Source organism: Leptosomus discolor, chromosome Z, assembly GCF_034619465.1.
Source record: "Leptosomus discolor isolate bLepDis1 chromosome Z, bLepDis1.hap2, whole genome shotgun sequence".
Taxonomy (NCBI): domain Eukaryota; kingdom Metazoa; phylum Chordata; class Aves; order Leptosomiformes; family Leptosomidae; genus Leptosomus; species Leptosomus discolor.
Window position 1 is genome coordinate 30122612 of NC_141419.1, and position 23137 is coordinate 30145748.

Sequence of the window (23137 nt, forward strand, 5' to 3'; positions counted from 1 at the left end):
GAGAGAAAAATACTCAATAGTTGCCTGGGAAGTATGTGCACTGTCCATCCTGTTCACCTGATAAAGGGGTGAGGACAGAAAGGAAAACAGGACAGTAGGTTAGCCTGTAGTTCGATATTCCCGCTTAACACAAGACCAAGGAAAAAATGGAGAAGCAATAATATACACAAATGTAACCTTGATCCAGCTAAGTTTTGAGCACCTGATTTTGCGACACCAAAAATGTTCTTTTGGTATAGTAAGAAAAAAAATTTAGACTCAACAGGCAAGAAACAGTTAATTAGACCATGGTAGTCTCGTCAGTGGGATCATATTTCTCAATAAGATTCATTTCTCATGCAGTAGATGTCAACACACTTCTCAAGACTCATATATGAGAATTAGTATTTTTGATAAAAAGTTAGACTATCTCATCTAAGTTCATGTTTATCATGCCTAACCTTCATATCACATCTTACAATGCCTTTCTAGTTCACATTTTTGATTGGAATGCAGCTAGCAAATGCAGGTCGTACTCACCTTGAGGAAAGATAGGGCCAAATGCCAACACTATGGAACAGATAAGGAAAGATAAAAAGTGAATTTCATTTCCTGTCAACATGTTTTTCTCTGGGCCCTTTGATCTTACCCTGTGCTGAATACTGATAACATTCTGCACTCTATGATGTAATTATACCTGCGTTGTCCTCATTGATTGAGCATGACAATTACAGACCACTGTGCAACACTGAACCACTCTATCTCTGCCTCAGTTCTGCACTGAATCTGTTGGTCAGAGTTAGCTGACACAGAAACTTCTTCTTTAGGTAAGTTACAGGTGCTTTAAAATTGTTACACAAAAGGCTAACTTCGCCTGACCTTAAAATCAGAAACAAAGACCAGAAACCTCATAGAAGAGTCCAAATTTGGACAGTCTGAAGAAAATTTTTTCTCTCCATCAATGTTCTTTCTGCACAATGTTTGTTCTCTGTGTCAAAGAAAAAGGAAAAAATAAGAAAGCAGATGTCCTTAAAACTTAAGGTAGAAGGTTTGACATCACATAAAGACACTCTACAATTCATTGCACTGGCTACTGTGTGACAACAAAATTTATGTAGTGCGCATTTCAAAGACAAAAGGTCCCTAACTAAGCCCATTTGAGATTCAGAAATAGCGACGTATTAACAAGCATCTTGTAAAAATATGAATTGATCCAAGCTTCTTGAGCCCTTAAAATACACGATAACAAAATATAATACAAAAAATTCCAGATAAGCACTTCCAGTCTTAAGCTGATTATTTTGCCTGCCTCTAAGAAGTAACTGTAACTTCAATGTCCAGTAGGCCCTCTGTGGGGATGGATAACGTACTCTAAGGAAGGCAGCGCTCTAAAAAAAAGTGTGAGAAAAAAGATACACAAGCATGTTCAAATACACAAGAGGTGTAAATGAGCTCCTGTTTATACATCACTTACTTTCCAGTGCTTTCTCATCCTGCCATCCTGAATAAATTAGAGCAAACTTTTCCTGCCAATTCATGGCCCCACACTTAAGCAAGCTCCGGAACCAGCAGAGATTTTCCTTAGAGCTAGAAGGAAGCAAAGAACATATTCAGTAATATAATCTTGCCAGCAAAAATGGAGTTTAAGCACATATTAGACTGAATTGTGTCTTGTAAGGACAGCTCTGCTTGAGGGCTGGTCCAGCAATGTGTGGTCCTGGCCACAGCATTCAGGGCCACATGCCCTAGAGAAGCACATTACCAAAAAAACATACAGTATCACATACCCACTCCCTGTGCAAACTATGCAAAGGAAAGCCTTTTCCACCCACACCTCCTCCTCTGTCTGCCCCCTAAATTATAAGATATGTCTCTCTTTCAACCAAATCTTCATATCACCGAGTTTGGTGACTTGGTAGGAACAGACATCACTCCAGAATCTCAGAAAGAGCGTTTCCCTCAGGACTGCAGAATGTTCATTCTCCGCAGGTGATGTCCAGCCACCAAGAGAGTGTTTGCTTTCCTATTTGTAACCATTACCACCTTTTCTACACTGTATTTCACTAGTTGTCCATGAAGAAGTTAAAAAGGACTCCCACATACTATCCTGAAACATAAGAACTGATTATAAACCTAATAAAAACCTTTCAGTGTCAGGAATGACAGATGGAATCCTGCTCTCTTCACAATCCTCTATGTAAGGGAACAAATATGTAATTCAATGGATTTAAGAGTACAAGATAAAAAACAACCATGAACCAACATATTCTTCAATCTGCTGGTTTCCTTCTCAGCCTCATATGCACAAATCAGAGTATCTCTGATTAAAGATGATTAAGAACATCTCTGATTAAGAAGCCTTGAAGCTGCAATGAGCCCTTCATACACTCTTTCAGCTGCCCCTTTCCTCAGTATATCTTATCTGAATGTTGAACCTGATTCCTAACAAAATTTCCCATCTCAGGACTTGTTAAACCTTTCTAAGCAAGGCTGTAAAACCTGTCATCATAGCCTTGGATATTTCCAAGCCTCTGCTGACCCAGACCCTAAGCAACCTGATCCAGTTTTGAGATGAGTCCCACCTTAAGAAGGAGGCTGGACTGCATAACCTTCCAAGATCTCTTCCACTCTAAATTAAGCATATGATTTTATACTTCTATCTTTAGCAGATGCATCTTCTCATCTTTCCTTTGTTACAGATGGCAAAAGTTCCATTTTATTCAAGATCACCAGCTAGGAAGGAAACATCCCCTTTTTTCATTCCAAAGACAAATTGGAAATATCAACTGAGTCTGGTTGCTCCATTTAAAAAAAGGAAATTTTTTTATAAATTTACCATCTGCATCTAACAATGACCTGTATCTGACCTGGAATCTGGCTGGAATAGTTTTAAGGAAATAAAACAACCCTATCATTTTTAGGGACTCTGGAGAAATTCCTGGCTATTTGAGATGTCACCATGTTGAAATCAACAATAATAACAGTCATTCTTCCTATCTATTACAAACAGATGTGTAAGGAGTAATTTGTTGTTCTCGGGTGAATGTGATGATACATAAGAGCTACCCATGCATACTTCATTCTTAATTACATGTAATAGTACCTTTGACACAGGCAGCAATGCCCTCTTTTTTATTTATTCATCCAAATTCAACATAGTTTAACTAATGCTTTTGAATGTCCTGTCAATAAGAGCCAACTAACAGCCTTTCAGTAGAATCAACCATAATGTATTTCCTTAAAAAGCAGCGTCACTAGCTTTACAGCATCTGCAGATTTTTTCCTCTATATTTCTTACATAAATACCGCCCAAAAATTATTTTAAATATTATGATGTGTCACCACAACTGCCTGGTTATCCCCATTGACTTTCAGGGTTTCTTCAAAGCCCACTTTAATCATGCAGGAACTGGATTCCTTACTGCTGTGATAGAGGCTATAACAGCACACAAGCTGTCATTCATATGTCACAGAGGTCCTCACTCCTACAAAACAAGATATCTTGCTGCAAAAAGACATAAACCACTATTTGCCTGCAGTGGTTTCTAGATCTTCCCTCTTCTTTCTCCGTTGGCCAGGCCAAATTTTCAAGATCATCTGGTTGTATCTCCCTTTTAGTCCCACCCCGTGCAATCTTCCAGAACCCCTGGAATACTACTTAATGAGGTCTCACACAAACTGCATCTAAAGCAATCCTTCCTGTCAACATCAGAAGGTTATCTCTTTTTTTTGCAGAGATTCTCTTCTTTTTTTTTTTTTTTTATTCCTGGAAGGCAACAGTTTTCCCTGGTTGGCAATATATCCTGTCTTCTCTTCTTAATGTGGAGTTCCTTGGGAGAACTGTCTTTGATCAATTCTGGAAACTCTTTCTGTTTCAGATCTGTCAAGTTTAATATTCTTAGTAGCTTTTAGTTAATTACTGAGACGACACTTTATACTCCTACCATCTTATTGACTTCAGTGATGCAATTACATCATTTTTAAAAGGACAATCAGTGGAGCTGTGCAGAGTGGACAGAGGCACTCAGGATAAAATTTCAGCAAGAGGAGTGCTTCACAGAATAGAAAGACATTAACTGGAAGAAAAAATTTTGCCCCTTCTTCAGAAGCCAACTGGTAGGATGTGACTTTAATATTAAACTGCAATAGACTCTCATATGCTCTGTAAATTTCAAATTGAATAGTACAATAACATTTTTACTTCAACAACTTCAGAATATGTTTCAGTTTATTGAACTAAATTCTAATGATCAAACAGCTCTGCTTCAAATACTTTAACAACAAGAGTTTAAATATGACAAATAAAATGAAGTCATTTTTAAAATCTAAAGATAGACTCGGTTATTAAAACCAAGCAAACAGCCTGTAAGTTAACATAGCTTGAAATAAGGATTCAAAATATTGCAGTGAATATTCCTATCTTCTGAAACACTATAGTCAAAGTAAAAAGAAAGGAAGGAGTTACTGTTTTACCTTTTAAATGTAGAAGGATCTAAAAGATTATGTATTCACTTGTTTTAAGCAGACTAGTAAAAGACCAGCTTTTCTACTTCAGCAATACAAGCAATGTCAGTTTATATTAAATGCTGTTCATGATGTTATACAAAGAAAAATTTCATGACTGTGGACTTTCTCAGACATTAACTGAGAAAGAAAATGTGATGAATTAAGAGTAATTTTCCAACATTTCAAGTCAATTTTTTTAGACAAATGATATTTTCATGAAGACTAACACAATCTCCTTTCCTTTCAATGTCTTGGGTCTCTGTGATGTTACAGTAAGCTTAAGCTTAATGCTGCTTTTCTCTTGGACTAGCAGAGCCACACCTAACAGTATTGCAGGGAAGAGAAAAGCATAAGCAAAGGCGTGTGCACCTATTCAGTACCTCCGCAGTCTTTCTTCAAAAGTTTCATCTTCCCACATTGGCTACATTCTCATTCCCTGGACAAAACTACCCAATCCCTGCATCCCCAGCCTGATGGCACATCACTGAGGATGCGGAGAACTTGGTCCAGAGTTGGGGTCCTCCTGCCATGGGCAGGAAAGAAGAGACCAGGTCAGGCAGTCTGGGAACAGGCCCTGAATTAAATGCTACCAGCTTCTGCTGCCAGCAATGGGATAGAAAGAGGAATTGTGGTGTCTTGGGTTGCGCAGGTATTCACCAGCATATTTCTTGACATCCAGAGTACAAAATTGGCAGCAGACATCAACTGTTAAGGTAGCACAGGCTGATCTTCCTCTTCTCTTCCGGCACAGATCAAGGAGACATCAGGACCATGCCTGGTCCACACAATCTACAGCCATAGGCAACTGCCTATCTTAACTGTAGCTAAAGCCAGCTCTGTATAATCTCCAAATTTAGGTGCTTTCTCTCCACTTCCAAAATAAAATAAAAGGAACTACAATAGAAATGTGAAAAAATCAGACACAAGACCTTGAGTTCACATATAAAAACTAAATAGAAGACAAACTCAGAAAAAAATGGTTCAAGTGACCTTCATATACCATACTGTTGGTTTTTTTCTTCTCAATGGGTACTCTTTACAACAGACTATGTAAGACTGTTTAGCACATTAATGGACTGCTGCTTTATAAATCAGGAAGCAAGTCAGTTTTAATAGGCTAAACAATTAACCTTGAAGAACATTTCATGCTTCCAAGCCTAGACAAATTAATGTATGCTCTTGCTTTTGATGAAAATATATATATACAGTGTCATTCTCCTGACATAAAGCTTACCCCCAAATCAAGGATTCAAACTCTTGCTATTGTACTTTATTGTGTCTGAAAGCAGAAGTTAAATATATACAAAGCCAGGAAATTATATACATATGGAACCTAATAGATATGAGAAATGTAGTCAGAATGAAGTTCCAGTCCTGAAGGACAGAAAACTGCTACAGCTGACCCCAGTTGGCACTTTGTAATTTTTAAGGTGTTATTCTATTCATAACTGAATTCTGGCCTCTGTTTTGAAAACTTCTTTTAGAGAAACCTGAGCTTCTCATTCTGCATGGAAATGAACTGTACAGAGGTATTTTTGTTATGGTGGAGAGGTTTGGACCTGAATTAGGGACTTTCCTAATTACCAGTAATGGGTCTGTATAGTGATGTTTGGATAGCGTTGCATCCAAACTTCAAACTTCCTAAAATTTTTTATTATTATTATGGTTACAAGAAGTCCACATCATACTTCCACAACTTTGCTATGTGGAACAGAAGACAGGATATCGTACAGACTCTTTATAAGAAGCACAACTCCATATGCACTAAAATGTCTTATTCCTAAATTTACCTTCCAGCTTCCAGAAGTTAAAATTTGCAGACTATTTTGTCCTCTTTTGACCTGTTAAAAATTGCTCTCTGTCATCCTGAGATTATCAATCTTACAGACATCATGACTGTTTCATGACAACAGCTTTTAGTACATATTACATTATTCTCACTGTAATAAATTTTGTATAAATAATTAATTCATTTCATTTAGGTTGTCTTCTATTATACATAGGCCCCAGTTTTCTGAGAGCTATTTAAGGTAAGAGTTAAACCCAATTTCGTGGCATCTATATTATGAACTCAGAATGCAAGACCATCTAAAAATAAATATTCCAGAAGTGTTTTACATGTGGGACCATGGCCATAAAAGCTTGACAAAACAAACTAGGGAACAAGTTCTCTCTCCTGCAATTACTTATTATTCTTTACTCAGTTCTTTCTCTATCTTCATGAGTCTCTTGTTCCATCACACAACAGTGTCACATTAAGAGTGTGGATTTGGTGTTTGCTTGTCAGAGTCCTCCCAGGATTTTCAGAGATCAGGGCACAGCCTTCAGCATGGGAAGGAATACAGGGAAAATTGGCAAATTCCTCTTGAGCTAGGAAATAGAATCTGTTACACAGTGGGAAGCCAGCATTAGTGAACAAAAGCCCACCTGCCTCTTTGAACCTGTACTCGCTGTCCATGTTGTCTTCCAAGAATCATCAGACCACTGCCTAAGTATGGATTTGATCAGGATTCAGATGGAGATAGACTGAGGATACTGAGGGTGTTTATAATCCAGGTGAACATGTTTCACAGATCCTTTCCTTTCCTGCAGCTCAGAGAACAAAAATCTGTTACAGCCCTATCAAAATGATCTTTGCTCAAGCAAAAGCAGCTCATTTTAGCTTTGAATATTTTCCAGCTCACTCCCCGGTGTATTAATCAAGATGGTGGCCATTGCAGCCGCAGCATCTCCAATTTCAACCCACAGTACCAACAACACGGATCCTTTAGCCAAGGGAGCCCTCTTGATGTGATCTCTCCTAGACTCCTCCAGCCCCCCAAATTTTCACTGAGGGAAGTGCAAATGGCCATTGCTTTTATTCTATCACAGCTAGCCTTCAGTTAGTTTCCTAGAAGCTGCATTGCAGCAATGCCCTCTCATCGGCTTGCAAAACACATGGATGAGTGTGATGAGCAAGGATTATGATTTTGCATTGACATGCCGACCTCGCAGTGCTGAGGAACCTGAAAAGGCATTTCCCCGCCCACTACTGCTCTCACACTCCATATTTCTTCTGACCTAAAATTCCCACTTTCCATTCCCTGCAGCTTGCTTTACTCAAATACAACACCCACCCACCAGCCTCTTCCAGATCTTGTGCTCTGGAGACATGAGGCCACTTTCAGTGTAGCAAGGCATAGAGAAAATCTGTTTGGAATTCTTACCATCATGCTGGATCTACCATGACAAAGGTCAATATGTCACTGAGAGTTATCACCACCAATTAGCAGTAAATAACCAAATTAAAAAAAAATAAAAATCATATCAGAAGGAGAAAGCCACTAAGTTTAAAAATCCATTTTTCATTGCACTGATAAAGAATTAATAGGAATGAATTAAAATTAAAAAAAAACCCAAACCTATGGGGCAGAAATTAGAGTCCCTTACCCAGGAAATCTTTACAGTCCCTTGTCATGTGGGACAAGCAGATGTTTGTAGAGGTACTGACTGATGTAACCTTTCAAGTTCAGCAGTCAATAACACCAAGTCTCCTTAACTGGTCTCAAAACTCAAAAACACTGACTTAGGTGGAATCTATTCCAGAAAGCACAAGATATGTTAAACTGCACAAAACACCGTGTTCAACAGCAACATCTTTAGCCACTGCTATAACAAAAGAATCTGTGACTAAGCTGCCCTGCAGAAATTCATATTTTACCACTAGACTTTAACAAATTCAATTATCTTTTCTTGTGGGATCATTCTTTTTGGGGAAAGAGGGTCTTGGGAAATGTTTAATAAGAAGCTTGTGTGCTAAAAGAAATTTTCATTTTGCCCTTGGAGACCTGAAAGTAGAGCTATTTCATGTCAGAATACACGGCAAGAATGTGAAAACCAAAGTACATTTAGCTGTTAAAGGTGAAAGCTCACAGTCTTGCACAGATATTTCAAATTCCTTTGCAGGATTGTAACTTGAAAATGTATTTTTCAAATCAAAACAAATTGTATAAGTAGAACATTACTAGCTAAACAACCTTCACTTTGAAGAAAAGGGAGAAAATGCATTACAGCAAGTGAAATCACCTAGATGCAGGGGAGGGGGGAGCAGTAGGATGTAGGGATATTTCCTGAAGACAGCAAGTTTGAAAACGACACATTTTCTGTCAATCAAATTCCAGCTGCTGACTGGATCAGAGCATGGAGAAGGTGCATGCTCCAACCACAGCCACTCAGACCAGCTGGGAGTATATCACAGAAGAATAAAATACTGAATCCTCAGTGTTTGTTTCAGTTTTGAGGAAAATGTTCACCTGTTACTGAAGTATTGCCTTGTTAATATGCAACAAAGTCATTCTTACAGCAGCTCCATATTTTTATTCTAATTTAAAGGAAGATGAAATAGACATAGATCAGAATAAATGATTTACCAAAGTGACATGAGGCCAGCGACAAAGCCAGCGATAGAATTCATATTAGCTCTAGGTTGAACACATTTGACATATCAGACAGAAACTTCTTAAAGCATTTGCCTCTTTCCTTAGTTCACCTAGGTATGATTTAAACACCTTACCTTGAAATCAAACCTTATGTTCTATACAGTCTTTGAAAAAAACAGCCATAAACATGTGTTTCCAACAAGTTGCAATCACAGTGGAATTTGAAGCAGTAAGAACAGTTTGCCCTTGGTTTTGGGCTCTTTTTGGTATAAAAAATATTTGGGTCAGTATATTTTTCAGATGACCAAGGAGCAATTATAAGATAAAATTTTCATACCAAAATTTTGCTGCCGCCAAAGGACTCGTAAATTAACCAGAACTTTCCACAAAGAAATTCCTCTACTCTAATCAGGGGGCATCCAAGTTTACTGCAAGCAACATGTAACAGTAATGCTGGGGTGTGGAGGGTTAAAAGTAAATCAAGAAAGTACAGCTCACCCAGCCATCTCCGCATCAGGACTTCTGCATGTACAGGTCCTGTAGGTCAAATAAATGCCACACAGACGTGACACTCCTGAGGGACAAGTATAATCTTGGAAGTTCAGAAATTGCCTATGGCATCATTATTTTGCACAGTATTTTACACAGAAACAAGGGGAAAGGTCCCTAATCAAAAAATTTGCAATCTGCAAAGCTGTCAGGGCAAAGAAAATTTGCAGGTGTGAACAAAGTAGTGCAATCAACCCATGCACATTGAGTAACAGCATAGGAATATGACCAGTCCGGGTTCCAAGCCTCATCAGTACACCTGCAGACTTTCACCGTTCTAGTTAATCTAGACAACAGAGAGGGGAAAGAAAAAGAAGCATAGAGACAGGGTAGCTTTCCTGGGTGGATTCCCATAGCTAGCCTGCACTTAAGCAGCCTTCATGGCTGCTAAAGGTGTCGAGCTGTTTTGGGGGACACTCCTGGTGTCAAAAGGAGCTCCCCTTGTAACCTGGCAGACAGTTGGGCAAAGGCACGAGGGAGGAGAACAGCCACATGCACCTCATCAGTGACTGGAACACCCTGGGCCTTCCCAGTAGCAAGGGCACTGGAAGAGAGCCTCCTCTGGAGCTGCAATGGCATGTGTTGGGGTGCACTCTCTAATGCTCCTAATGCACACATAAGCCATATGTTCTGTGGCTATTTTTGGAGCCTGGTGCTCAGAGTCGGTGATTGCTCATGCCACATTTGTTAATGGCTATACTTGTGGTTTTGATAGTTGTCTCTCTCCAAATCAAGACTGCCTTCTCCATCTGTTGTGCACAAGTGCTGCGAAGCAGAAGGGTTTTGTTTTCCCCTGCATATTTTTAATGGAAAAATTGCAAGTAACCATCATGTGTGGATATGCTGAGACTTAATCCTTCATATTCATTTCTATAGCAACACACTGATTTTTGCATTCAGCTGGGTAACACAAAATAGAATAGCAACGGCTATTAATCATAAGCAAACCAGAGCTAATGAGAAGAGTTTTTTTCTTCCCGAATTGGATCTACTGAGGGTATATTTCATGGTATATTCTGTGAAACTCAGCCCTCCCACACTTTGAGCTAATCTGCCCAAACCATCCAAAAGCTACATGACTACAGCAACGAGCCTGACTTGTGAGCCCTGCCTGAAAGGCGGGATGTATTTGTTCAGGCTCAACACACTGCAGTTTTCGGTCACCTCAGCATGCTGGCTGAGCAGTTTGGTGTCTGCTCAGGATGAGTTATACAGGAACTTTCTGCAAGAGGCTTCCTTTATCAGCTGCCAGAACTAGTGAACTGGAGAGCTGTTCACTAAAAAATAAAAAGTAGGGATGTTGTTTTCACATGTAAAGGTTGATACTTCCTGCAAAATAGACTGAAAGATCCCAAAATTACTATAAATGCAATGGTCTGCTGCCATAGTAAGTTTTATCTTATTCTGAACAAATCTTTAAAAATTTAACAAAACTATGCCACAGAACCAGAGCACTCTTCAATAGCAATTATATGGTCCTGAAACATGTGACCCCACTTCCCTTTGGAACTAAATGCTTTTATAATATAGCCCTTGAACTACGCAACTATACAGGATAATTTAAAATAAATAAACAGAGAGGGGAGGTCCATTTCCACTATATTCATGAGGATCGCACTGTGGTTTCTCTTCTATTTTAACGAAATCCTAGGAATTTTTTCAAAACATATTTCCCAAATTTTAAGGGGCAACAGCAGGAAACACGTTCTTTCAAGTTTCTGTGTATAATCACATGTACTGCCCTGGAGTCTGCGGCCATTCAGAATGTTGAGGACTCTGGGCTGCATTCACTAGAGGGGCATTGGCTCAGCCTTACATCATTTCATTGCTCGGCACAGTGCTATCTAAACATCCACCTGGTCAGTTCTTTGGTAGAGGTGGTGGAGAAAATAAACCTTTTCATTTCTATATTGAGACCAAATTTTAAAAACCACAGACCTTGAATATTCACTTGGGCTTAACCTGTCTCCTCACAATTTACAGCAGAAAACTGGAAAAAATACTCAGTCTGCAGCTGCAGAGTTACGGGTGAAGGGCAGTGTTTTCTGTTTGCCAAAACATGAATGTAATTCAAAGTCAATGATTGTATGACATAGCCTACCTTTTCATCTCTAGAAACAATTGAAATCTCCTTTTGCTTCTAGAGATAATAATGTATTTCATATGTGGAAAACAAATCTTTTTCCCTTATTTTTGTTCCCACATCGTGTAATACATTTTAAACATCCAGTGGCACTTTTGCAGCGTGTTAGTTCTTGCTTTCATATTAGATGATTGTTTCATTTTACTGAATAGTTAAAATTAATGAATGTTGGATCAGCAGAAGAAGCTACTTGATGTTCTAGGGTTTCCAGAAATATTTGTCAAGCCTGTTATACAAACACTCCTCATAGCATCTGAGTGACCAAAACAAGCATTGCGCTCAACTGGAGCAAACATGGCCATGTGTTGCACTGTTTACCACCAGCAGAATCTTGACAGAAAAGCCACAAAGTCACACTGGGTCATATTGACACGGCTGCTGCTCAGCATCCAGTTGCATGTTGAGTGGGGACACAACACTTCAAGAATAGTATGGCTCAACTGAGAAGAGGCCAGACGAGTCCAAAAAAAGGCAATTAGAGATTTGAACACACAAAGAAGACAAGATCAAAATATGTAATGAATTGGGTTGCTGTGGTCGAGAAACAACTGGAAAAAGTTGAAAATGGTTTGCAGCTATGGAGATAATTTCAGTAGAAAAGGAAGGAATCTTTTTCAGATCTTCTGTAAGTAGGACACAAAATGAAGGATTCTTCTTAGAGGTTATAGAGTTTTCTACATCCTATTCTTAGCTACCGAGCTCACTTCTTTTACCTCATAGGGACCCTGGGCACCTAACTTTCATCTCGTTCCTTCTAGTAGGTAGATGGACATGTAAAAGTTACAGCCTACAAAGGCAGCTTTAAGGCACTTAGCACTAATTCCTCAGAGAGAACCTAAATTGATTCTCAACTTTTAAAATATCGTTATAAAATAATAAATATGATGAAATAATACAAATGTAAATATTAGCTAGTTTATTTCAGGGAGAAACAGTAAAACACATTTTGAAAATGACTAACATATTGTAAGAGTCAGTCCAGAAAACAGCATTGTCTCAACCTTGCCATCTGGGATATGGACAGTAAAGTACCCTGAAAGTTAGGCTAACATCTTGACTTGTGTCTGCAGTGGCTTGCCTGAGACGCAGTTGCTGAACCCGAGGATGGAGGGCCAGACTTGTAAGGTCATTGTGCCCTCAACAGAGCAAGGACGAGAGCTGAGCAACTGGTTCATCTGGCAGAAAACAGCAGAAGAATAAGAATGCTTGTATCTGCTTCTCCCTTCTAGAAACGTTGTGGGGGGAGATAACAGCCAAAGGAGGGAGCCTTGTGGAGGCAAGATGGCTCTGTTTTGGCTAAGGAGTGCTGTGCTGTTCTCCGCTACCAGGGACAAGCCTGAGAACTGTCATCAAGAAAGATCAATCAGCACCGATGGAGCCAAGAAGAGGCGGAGATACAGAGGAGGAGCAAGGTGTGCTGCTTGGCATAAAAGATGGCTCCTCAGCATCCAAACTTTGGAAGCTTTCCCCACCAAGGATCACAACGATCATTAGGACCGGAGGGCCGCTGCCTGGACCTGGGACCATAAGGATGCCTTGGACCCGTGGTGGTAGCTATCAATCTGTTTCCACTTTTCACTTTACTTTTCCCTTTCCTTTCACCCTCTTTACCTAGGGCATGCTGCTTTACGGGCAAACAATAACATTTCACTGTTTGATTGTAGCAAACCCCTTTGGCGCGGTCACCTTAATTTTGCACTTCGAGATCACAGCAAATGAACCATCATGAGTCCACCAAGTGGACCGTGACATTTTAACTGGCATCACAGACAGGATCCTGAGAGACAGGGGGATGCAGGTTGTATGTGGTCTGTAACAGGGGAGGGACGGTTCGTTCTAACCACATCTGGCCCTACACTCCAAAAGGATGAGAGGTGTCCAGAAAGCAAGGGGGACGATTCAAATTTCCCAAACACCACACACGCTTAGGTGTAGTGCACTCCAAACTCAAGTTGAGGGCTCTGTCTATCGGGATCAAGTAAAAGATCTCTTAGTTCAAAAAGGGGGAACTGTTCTCATATAAATGAGGGTTGCCTGCTCTGGGAAGTAAAGGGACAACCTTGTAGAAACTATAAGTTGCCTCCCTGTGGTAGATCTTAGTCCCTTCAACCACTTGGGTAAGAGAAGGGCGAAGCAGCAGAAGCTCTGTGTGTGTGTGTAACTAAGTTTAGCCTCCCCAAAGTGGGTTTAGTCCCTTCGTAATAAGAGTGGCTGAAAAGGTTGATAATCATGACACTCTGTTAGTGAAAAATCGACACTCGTTCTATGCACTCTTATCAAAGCATGAGGCTTGACCCTCCCCACCCTGGGAAGACTGGGCTTAAGACAATTGGACAAACTTACAGAGTGTAACAGACTGAGTGATTTCTTTACAGAATGGGGCTAAGGTAAGATCAGGTAAAGGCAAAATGATAATCTGTGCTGTTCTGGGAGCCAGCCTGGTCACAGCAGTCTAAGATCACCTTAAGCGGTGTAGTCATGAAAAACAAGTCATAAAATCTCCAGAAAATTTGGTGCAAACTTTGCAAACAACCTCTAACCTAGAACAGCAACTAGACTTAGAAAGGGAAGAAAACTGCTCACTGAAAGCTGCCCTAAGGGAGGAATATTCAAAAAATACCCAATAACTGAATGAGATAGAGCTGAAGTTAGAGGAAAAAGGTATTTGACAATTAAATCCGATATTACCCCAGAAGGACTCAGAGGAAGAGAGAAATCACTTCAGGGAAAACCCTCAGGTGAGACCCTTGATTAAAACAGAATATTTTTATCTAAATGATGAGGATAATGACCCTCAAATTACAACTAAAGAGACACCATATACTGCCACTGAGCTAGCCAAACTGAAGAAAGAGTATGGCCGCCTTCCTAAAGAATCCAAAACAGAGTATATGTGGCGCGTATCCTTAACTGGGGGGGGAGGAAATTCGATTAAATGAAAAAGAAGCGAGCAGTTACTGGAGCCCTGGAGTCTTCCCAACAACAGGAGATAACTGTGCCCTGTGGTCCCTGACTCAGTGGGCTGCCTATCAGGCTGAACGATTGAACTCTGGACAGAGAAGATCCCATGGCAATCACCAGCACGGTTGATCAACTGCTATCAAGTGTACACAAAGCAGCCTGCTTGCATACAATACATGAAAGAAAACTAATTCCCAGATGTGAATCCCCAAATGATGCTGCTGGTGAATCCTGAAATCATGACTCCCTTCATAAGGGGACTTCCAGAGTCACTTAAATCTACGGGGATTAATTTACAAAGGACCATTGTGTTAACAGGCCCTGTAGAAAGGTTAGAAAGCTTTATAAAAAGCCAGAAGAATTAAAACAATGCTTCCACGGATTCACTTTTTAACCATAGTTCAGCTCGCTCCCAGTCAGGTAATAAAAGGTGTGGATGCAGGGGGAGGTAGCACAGGAACTGACAGATTATAGCAGAAAATATGGCCCTGTAAGAACCACAGAGAAAAAAGGAGGGATACATCAAGTAGGAATTAAGGATCGCCCCTCCCCACCAGTAGAACTGCAGCCACCGCCACTGACCTTCCCTGTTTTAAAACAGCGGGGGCAGGGGGGCAGCCCGTTACCTGTCAACAATGGTTGATTTTGGAAATTAAAAAGGGAGTCCCCAGGGATATAATGGATGGTTTACCCCTTGATAAACTGAGTAAACTGGTGTCCAAATGGCATAATCAGAACAGCACTCGCAGCACAGGAAAGAAATCTCACCTGTCACGACCACACCCCTCCCCGCCAAGGACACAGGCAATGGAATAAGCAAGTTTTTTTTTCCAGGAGCAGGGCAGAGGGATGGAGGGTGGATTTATATCCAACAGCTCACGAAAACTAACAGAGGAGATTTATTGCTTACAGCTATTGTGGGTCCAAAGCGTGCACTAATGACTTTTTTAGTTGATACCAGTGCACAGATCTCTGCCCTGACCGAAAAAGATGCACAGAGGACTGGAGTCCCTCCCTCTAGGCAACGTTTTTGTGTTCTGAATGCTTTAGGGTCAACAGAAGTTATGAATGTTGCTCCGGTAAAGCTGATGTTACCGGGAGATTCAGAAAGCACAGTCAGTACTGTAATGGTGGTCAGGGACATTCCAGCTAACTTGCTAGGAATGGATGCCCTTAAGGGAAGGGGGTGGGAGGATTCAGAATTGTTGTGGACCTTTGGAACACCTCAGTTGGATGTCAGACTATTTCAAACTGCACCCTTTTTGCCGTTTAGCAAAGTAACTAATGTCAAACAATATCCCCTCCCCTTAGGAGCAAAGGAAGGTATCAAACCAGTTATGCAGGACATGTGGGAGCAAGGAGTGGTGATAAATACCTATTCCCCTTTTAATTCTCTGGTGTGGCCAGTGAGAAAAATGAACTGGAAGTGGTGACTCACAATAGATTTTCGGAGACTGAATGCCAGCACCAACCCTTTAACTGCCACAGTCCCTACTTTGGCTGAACTGATAACAATGCTTCAGGGGAAAGCTCATCCAATTATGGCAACCATAGATGTTAAAGATATGTTTTTCTTATGCCTTTGCAGCCAGAAGACAGAGATCTTTTTGTGTTTATGTGGGAGGGGCAACAATCTACTTTCACATGGCTACCCCAGAGGTATAAACATTCCACCACATTAGCTTACCATGCTTTAGCCCAGGAGCTGGAAAAAATACCAAAAGCCGAAGGTGTAGCTCTTTATCAGTATATTGATGATGTCTTCATGGGGGGAGATGAAATAGAGGAGGTGGGGGCAACCCAACAGCATATAATCTCTCATTTGCAGAAATTGAGTTTGCAAATTCCCCCTGAAAAGGTCCAAAAGCCCTCACAAGAAGTGAAGTTCTTGGGAATTTGGTGGAAAGGGGGGATGACGTATCCCACCAGACACCCTCACTTCCCTGTATCAGATTGAAATGCCTGAGTCAAAAAAGGATCTGCAGCATGCTTTAGGATTATTGGTGTTCTGGAGAAAACACATCCGGACTTTTCTATCATTGGGGGGTTTTTTATTTGCTAGGAAAAGGGGTCAAATGGGAATGAACCGCTTCTCAGGAAGAAGCTATGCAACTGTTACTTTTTAAAGCAACAACTTACTGAGCCCTCAGCCCTATCCACCCTACAGATCCTTTTCAGGTGGAATGGGTGTATGTAATATCAGGATTGGCAATATGCATATGGCAACAGAGCCCTGAGGGTCCAACCCGACCCGTGGGATTTTACACCCGTGGCTTTAAGGATGACAAGAGGAGATATACTGCTTGGGAGAAAGGTTTGTTTGTGGTTAGCCTGGCTCTCATAGAAGTAGGGAAAATTGCACAAAAACAACCAATCGTATTAAGAGGCCCATTTAAAGTTATAAAAGCAATTACTACTGGGACCGCCCCCCCCTGACTGGGTGGCCCAGAGAGCCTCGGCACGAAAATGGTATCCCTAGATTGAACACTACTGTAACATTTTCTCAGTGACCGAAGGAGCTTTAAAAAACCTAACTATACAAGAAAGCGAGAGCCAGGGCGGCAGCCAAGATAATCCTGTCTCAGTCATTCGGTTGGCCCCTCCTTTTTCCCATGGTCAGTCAGTAAATGTTTGGTTTACCTATGCTTATGTCAAGAGAGAAGGAAAAGTGTGGAGACATCGGGCAGTGGCTCTCCATACCTCCTCTGAGGAACATATTGTAACAGAGGGAGAGGGTAGTGACCAAGTAGATGAATTAATTGCAGTATGGAGTGTTTTCCAACACAAAGCAGAAGCTACTTCTCCTGTCCACATTTATACTCATTCCTGTGCTGTGTTTAAGGGACGTACTGAATGGCTTCCTTTCTGGGAGCAAAATGAATGGGAGGTTAACAGAGTTCCAGTGTGGCAAAAGGAAAAATGGCAAGAAATCTTAAGCATTGCAAGCCAAGGAAACTGTGGGATGGGTAGCTTCTCTTCAGGTAGAAGGGGGTTCAGCGGGTGAATGGAATAACAGAGCTGATGAGTAAACAAGGTGAGTCCCAGTGCAAACAGACCAAATTACAGAACATTGAGAACACTTGTTAGAGTGGTTGCATGTAAAGTGCAAACACAGAGGAGCTAAAGATTTGTATTGTGAAGCCCTTGCCCAAGGCTGGCCTGTCACCAGAGAAATGTGTAAAACCTGCATATCAGCCTGTGAACGATGTTGTAGACGGCTAGAAAGGCATCCTTTAGAGGATGACCCTCTGCATTTACAGGAGGGTAAATCCTTGTGCAATACTGGCCGGTGAATTATATTGGCCCTTTAAGAAATCAGGAGGAAAACATTTTGTGCTGGTGGGAATAGAAATAACATCAGGACTAGTTCAAGTGGAAGACTTTAATGGGGCTACAGGAGAAAACACTGTGGAAGCATTGCGAGAATGGTTTGGAACTCTTCCAAAACCACAAGAAATACAGTCTGATAATGGTTCCTATTTCACCGCCAGAGTTGGACGAGATTGGGCAAAAAACAAATGGATTAAATGTATCTTTCACACCCCATATTACCCGGAAGCTAATGGGATTGTAGAAAGAACCAATGGTCTCTTAAAACAGCTTTTGAAACCACAAGAAGGAAATCAGGATGTCCGTCTGTGGGAAGAGGTTAAAGGAGTAAATGCCAGATGGGGGGCTAAATGGATGACCCGAAATCACCACTTTTTGCCCAAAGACTCCTTCTTTGGTTCCCTTATTAAAGGCACCAAATGACTCTAAGAATCCAGCTCACCTCCCAGAACAGCCTATTCTGGTGGAACTTCCCACCGTGGGAAGCATAGCACTAGTGCTAAAAGCCCCACTAAATGCATGTACATGGGTAGCCTTTGATGCCCTGCTAAAGGAGCATCAGATAAATACTCTCTGGATAATTGCATCATTTTAATTTTCTGCCTTTGAAAGGCAAGCTCTATTGTTTCATTGTTGCAGGAGAACTCCGAGGGACACCAAGAACAGGATGAACTACTCATGGATGATAATTTGGAGATATAAATTTTAGAATGACCAATCATTTAATTGGACTGATGACTGGATTGGTTATAATTTTCTGCATTACTGAAAGAACACAGAATGGCCACGGTCCCAAGCTATTGCCATGTACACTAGCACTCTAGGGCACAACCCCAAGACCGCATCCCAAACTTAGCTACTGTAGTAATGCATGACACTGAAGTGTACCACCTACTTAAATGGGAGTGGGACAGAAAAGATTGGGTTCATGCCCTGACTGGAACAATTTGATAAAAGATACAGGTAGGATGCGGAAAAGTGGAAGGATTTCTCTATGAAAAGGCCTCCTCAATTACAATTTCTGGAAATGTTTTGGATCCAAATTCAACAGCCCAAATTCACTCCAGCATCACAGCAAAATTCTGTCCTATTACAGAATGGGAATGCAACAAGCAAGATTTCCTCATTGTGTGTTGCTGCCAAAAGTATGTCGGTAACTTCACCTTTGTCCCAAGTACCAACAATGTTGAAATCACCAAATCCTGTATTAATGAGCAAGGGGATTGTTGGTACAACCTCACTTTGACCAAGCCTGTCTATGTGGTGTGTAACTGGCAAAGTAATCCGGCAAACCCATCAGGCCTATCAGGCCTAACACTCAAATTCAAAATAAATCCTGTAGCTAAGCATCCAGTGATGCTTGTTGCAGTAGTCACACACCATGGCATAGATACCCTCTTCACACTGACTGCCAAAAGTGAAGTTATATCCTCTTTTGCGGTGGTACAGGGTGACAACATTATAGTACAATGCAGATTGATTACTGAATCCCGCGTCGAACACACAAACAGTTATGGAACTGGACCACGTGGCCCTATTTTGTCATGTAAAAATCAAAACCAGGATTGCTGGCTAGACTTGACTGCTGTACAGCACACATAAGATAATGTGTAGGAAAAACAATACAAGATATTGGGGGGAACTCGAAATAGATGTTGTAATACCTACCACCCAACCAATTGTTGTGCTTAGTCCAAAAATCTTTGGAACTGGACCATATGTAATCAGAAATACGGGCCAACAACAAAAGTTGTTCGATCTGGCACGGTCTTTTAAATGAGTTGAGCTGCTAATGCAAAATAACATCTCAGAAATTCAGCCAGCTTGCTCACTTTTCCTAAAAACTTCTTTCGAGGGATGGACAACCTGGCTGCAAAAGTGGACTCCTTCCAGGAGACGAATACAGAGAGACCTAACCAGTGTTTTGGGAACAGAATTGGACGTTCTAAATAGTATCAATTCAGAGGTATTAGTGCACAAATTGGCTACCACAACCAGTGATCTGACCAAATTGCAACAGCCTTTGCGATCTTCCCTATTGGCTTTGGGAACTAACCAAAGGCTGTTATCAAATATATTACTAAAATGGGAAAAGGTGAATACAAAGGACCAGAATTGATTGTAGATGCACTCAGTGTGATCCAATATAACCTCTCTTTGGCTCTCAGTTGTATTCAGGCTCAATTGTGGATGCAATCAGTGGCCGCCTCAAACATAAGAGAAGGTGAAGAAGGCATTCTCCACGCTGAAGTTCCAAAAACAATTTGGGACAGTGCCACTGACTTCGAGAAGGAACTCCAATCCTGATGGAATCTGGTAAACTTCACTTATGACTCTTACACCCCGTCACAAACACAGCTGCAATTTTTGTGTTAACCATATACAATACTTTAATATACTCGATTTATCCCATCTTTACATTAGGATTGAACCACGACAGAGCTATACTTTATCCTATTGAGCATAAAGTATGAGCCCGAAAAGTGGATGAGAAACGGCAAATGGTTGATTTACAATCTTGTCTTGTACTAGAACAACAAGGGTTCATCTGTGAAAGTAATGCAATCAGAGCTTAGGACATCTGTTTGGACACCGAACAAAATATTTGTCATTTCAAGATTTATCCAGATGAACCTCCTGAAACTATACTTGTGTATACTGGCAAAGGCTGTGTATGCTTGAGGACTGCTTGTGATTCTGTATCTGTAGATGGTGTAGTTGTAGATACTAGGAATCATTCAAATGTTTGTGTTTGTAATTTCACTGAAATCACTGGATGTGACTTTTCTTATTTAGCCCCAGTCACATCCCACCAACTCTTGCAATCCAATTACACATTGATTCTCAAACTGCTGCCTACATCCATTTGGACGAATCTCATTTTGATAAGGCAACTACTACAAAACAAGGATTTGATCAAGATTTTGGAAAAGGTCAGGGAAAACGGACAGAAAATGTCGATAACTGTCCATCACAATGTGGAAGAAATACACTGTGTTTTGGAAAGCGTGAAAAAAGATGCAGAGCACAAATGGTGGGATACACTTTTCAGATGGTCATCTACTGCTGCAGGCGTCCTGAACAAGTTGTGTCACCCCATTATTGTCCTTTTGATATCAGTTTCAATCAGTTTTGTATTGTCAGCAATACTCTATGTCATAATTGGAAAATGATAAATCGGTTGACATGTTTGACATCCGTACTTAACGCACATAAGCTGTTTAATGTACCATCCAACATGGACATCCCTAAGTCTGTCAACAAGGTGGATCATGTGGGAAAATGACATAAAATTATTGCATGCTTAAACCCATTAATTACTTCTATAAACTGTTTGATAAAATAATAATCTACTGGTAAACCGATCTTTTTGAAACAATTTGATTTTTTTTGTAAATTGATTACTCTTGTTGTTATTCTTCCTTTCTCTCACTCTTTCTCCCTCTCTCTCTCTCTCTCTCTCTCTCTCTCTCTGCCTCACTGAGAATTATGCTACGATCATGTGGTCCTGACAACAATGTTGAGCCACAGGGTGGTGTAAGAGTTGGTCTGGAAAACAGCATTGTCTCAACCTTGTCATCAGTTAACATTTCTGATGATAAGCAAAAATGAACCCACAACAGCCCATAAAAATGCAGAAATAATAAATAAATATATCTAAATCATTTTAGAAAACTGTTTATGTGGAAGGGTTTTGTTGTAAAAATACACTCAATCACTATTTATGTAAATCACTCAATCCTTTTTCATTTTGTCAGATATTGTAAATACATTGCTGAGAAGGATTTCTAAATAAATGACATTTAAAGAAAAAAGTAAAGAGGCAAGATGCATCTTCTGTCTTTGAACAACACATCACAGCAGAAGAAAGTCCTCCCAACATACTTTTCAGCTCTGTCAGTTCAGGATTGTGACGAGGTAGGAGCATTTAGGAGTGTAATTAAGTGTAGAGTCAGAATATATCTTTCAAAAAAACCCCTGAAGTTCCATGCAAGAGGAGATTTTCAACATTTCCACAAACTCAGAATTTTACCTAAAAACTGCTTAGGATATTCTGAAATAGGAGCTATCTCGTTTCAGAAACACCTTGACCTTGCTGCTTCTGTGATAAATTGTCATGCAAATTTCCCTGGAAACTGTATCTGTGTCTCCAAGGTGGCATGCCAGGTTTCTCTGACTTGGGTGCCCTGTATCCAGCATCAACAACTTGAGGCCCACAGTTTCAGTTCTGCAGTGGAGCACCCAGAAGCTCATAGTTCTCAGAGTCGCTGTGTCCCCACAGGAATGCCAGCAGCCAAACAGTGGCAGGGATTCAGCTCTTGAAGCCTCAGATCCTCATCTGTGTAGAGAGTCAGGAAAGCTTGGCTTCGCTGGCTGTCCTAAAGACACAGTGCCTGCCTCTTCAGCTCTAGAGTAAAGCTACAAGATGGTTTTTCTCAGGGCTGAGAAAAGAAAAATCTGCCAGGTATTAAGAGAGGTTCTTTCGGAAATTCCTTTTGGATTTGGGGCAAAATTGCTCATCAGATGGTATTTCAAAAGGGACATTTTTTGTATAAAATAATTTGTATTTTCCAATTAAGTGAATCAGAGATTAGTACAAGTGTGTGAGAACATACAGGAAGAAATAAATCTGATGGTGAAACGAGTGCCCAGCATGTGTCTTACCCTTCTATTTGAAATATAACTAAAAATAAAGCAAATCTCTAGTACAACCCACAGTAAAGGGCAGCAGCAGAACCAATTTTAGAAGTAATTTGTTTTCAAATTAAACTCACACAATCAGGGTATGGATTTTCCTTCCACAGGTAGAAGATATGAAGTTTGAAAAGAGTCTGTCAAATACAGCTGTGCATTAAGCTGAAACTCACGTGCTGTATGTATTTTCACCTTGAAGGTCTTTTAATGGGTAGAAATGGTACAAGTCAAAACTTTGATGTGCTGGCAGGCAGTTACCTTAGAGCTAGCTGTGAATGTTTCACACGTGAGTTTTAGCTATGCATCATTTTATTTCAAAAGAACTTCAGTGTGGAATAAAGTTTATGAAGTTTTGTGTTAGCTTCCATGTTTTGTAGGCTTTAGTTATTTGAGTTTTAGACTGTAGACTGGAAATCACTTCTGGAACCTTCTAAGAGCCACACCTCATTTCTCAGACCAAATTAATAGAAAAATATGTCCCAAAAAAAGATGGTAAATATAAGGCTGGGTCTTGAACGCCTTATTTACTTTTGAAGCCCTTATTTAAACCTAAGTC

The 23137-nt window shown here is 40.5% G+C and overlaps 1 protein-coding gene across 1 annotated transcript; it reads left to right on the forward strand.

Moving 5' to 3' along the window:
- The first annotated feature begins 12967 nt into the window (after positions 1 to 12967).
- On the forward strand, positions 12968 to 15372 carry LOC104350987 (uncharacterized). Its single transcript, XM_086480058.1, is given in 7 exon segments — positions 12968 to 13159; positions 14292 to 14507; positions 14509 to 14642; positions 14644 to 14767; positions 14769 to 14979; positions 14982 to 15088; positions 15139 to 15372. Coding segments are annotated over 7 exon segments (1218 nt in total).
- Positions 15373 to 23137: the final 7765 nt, after the last annotated feature.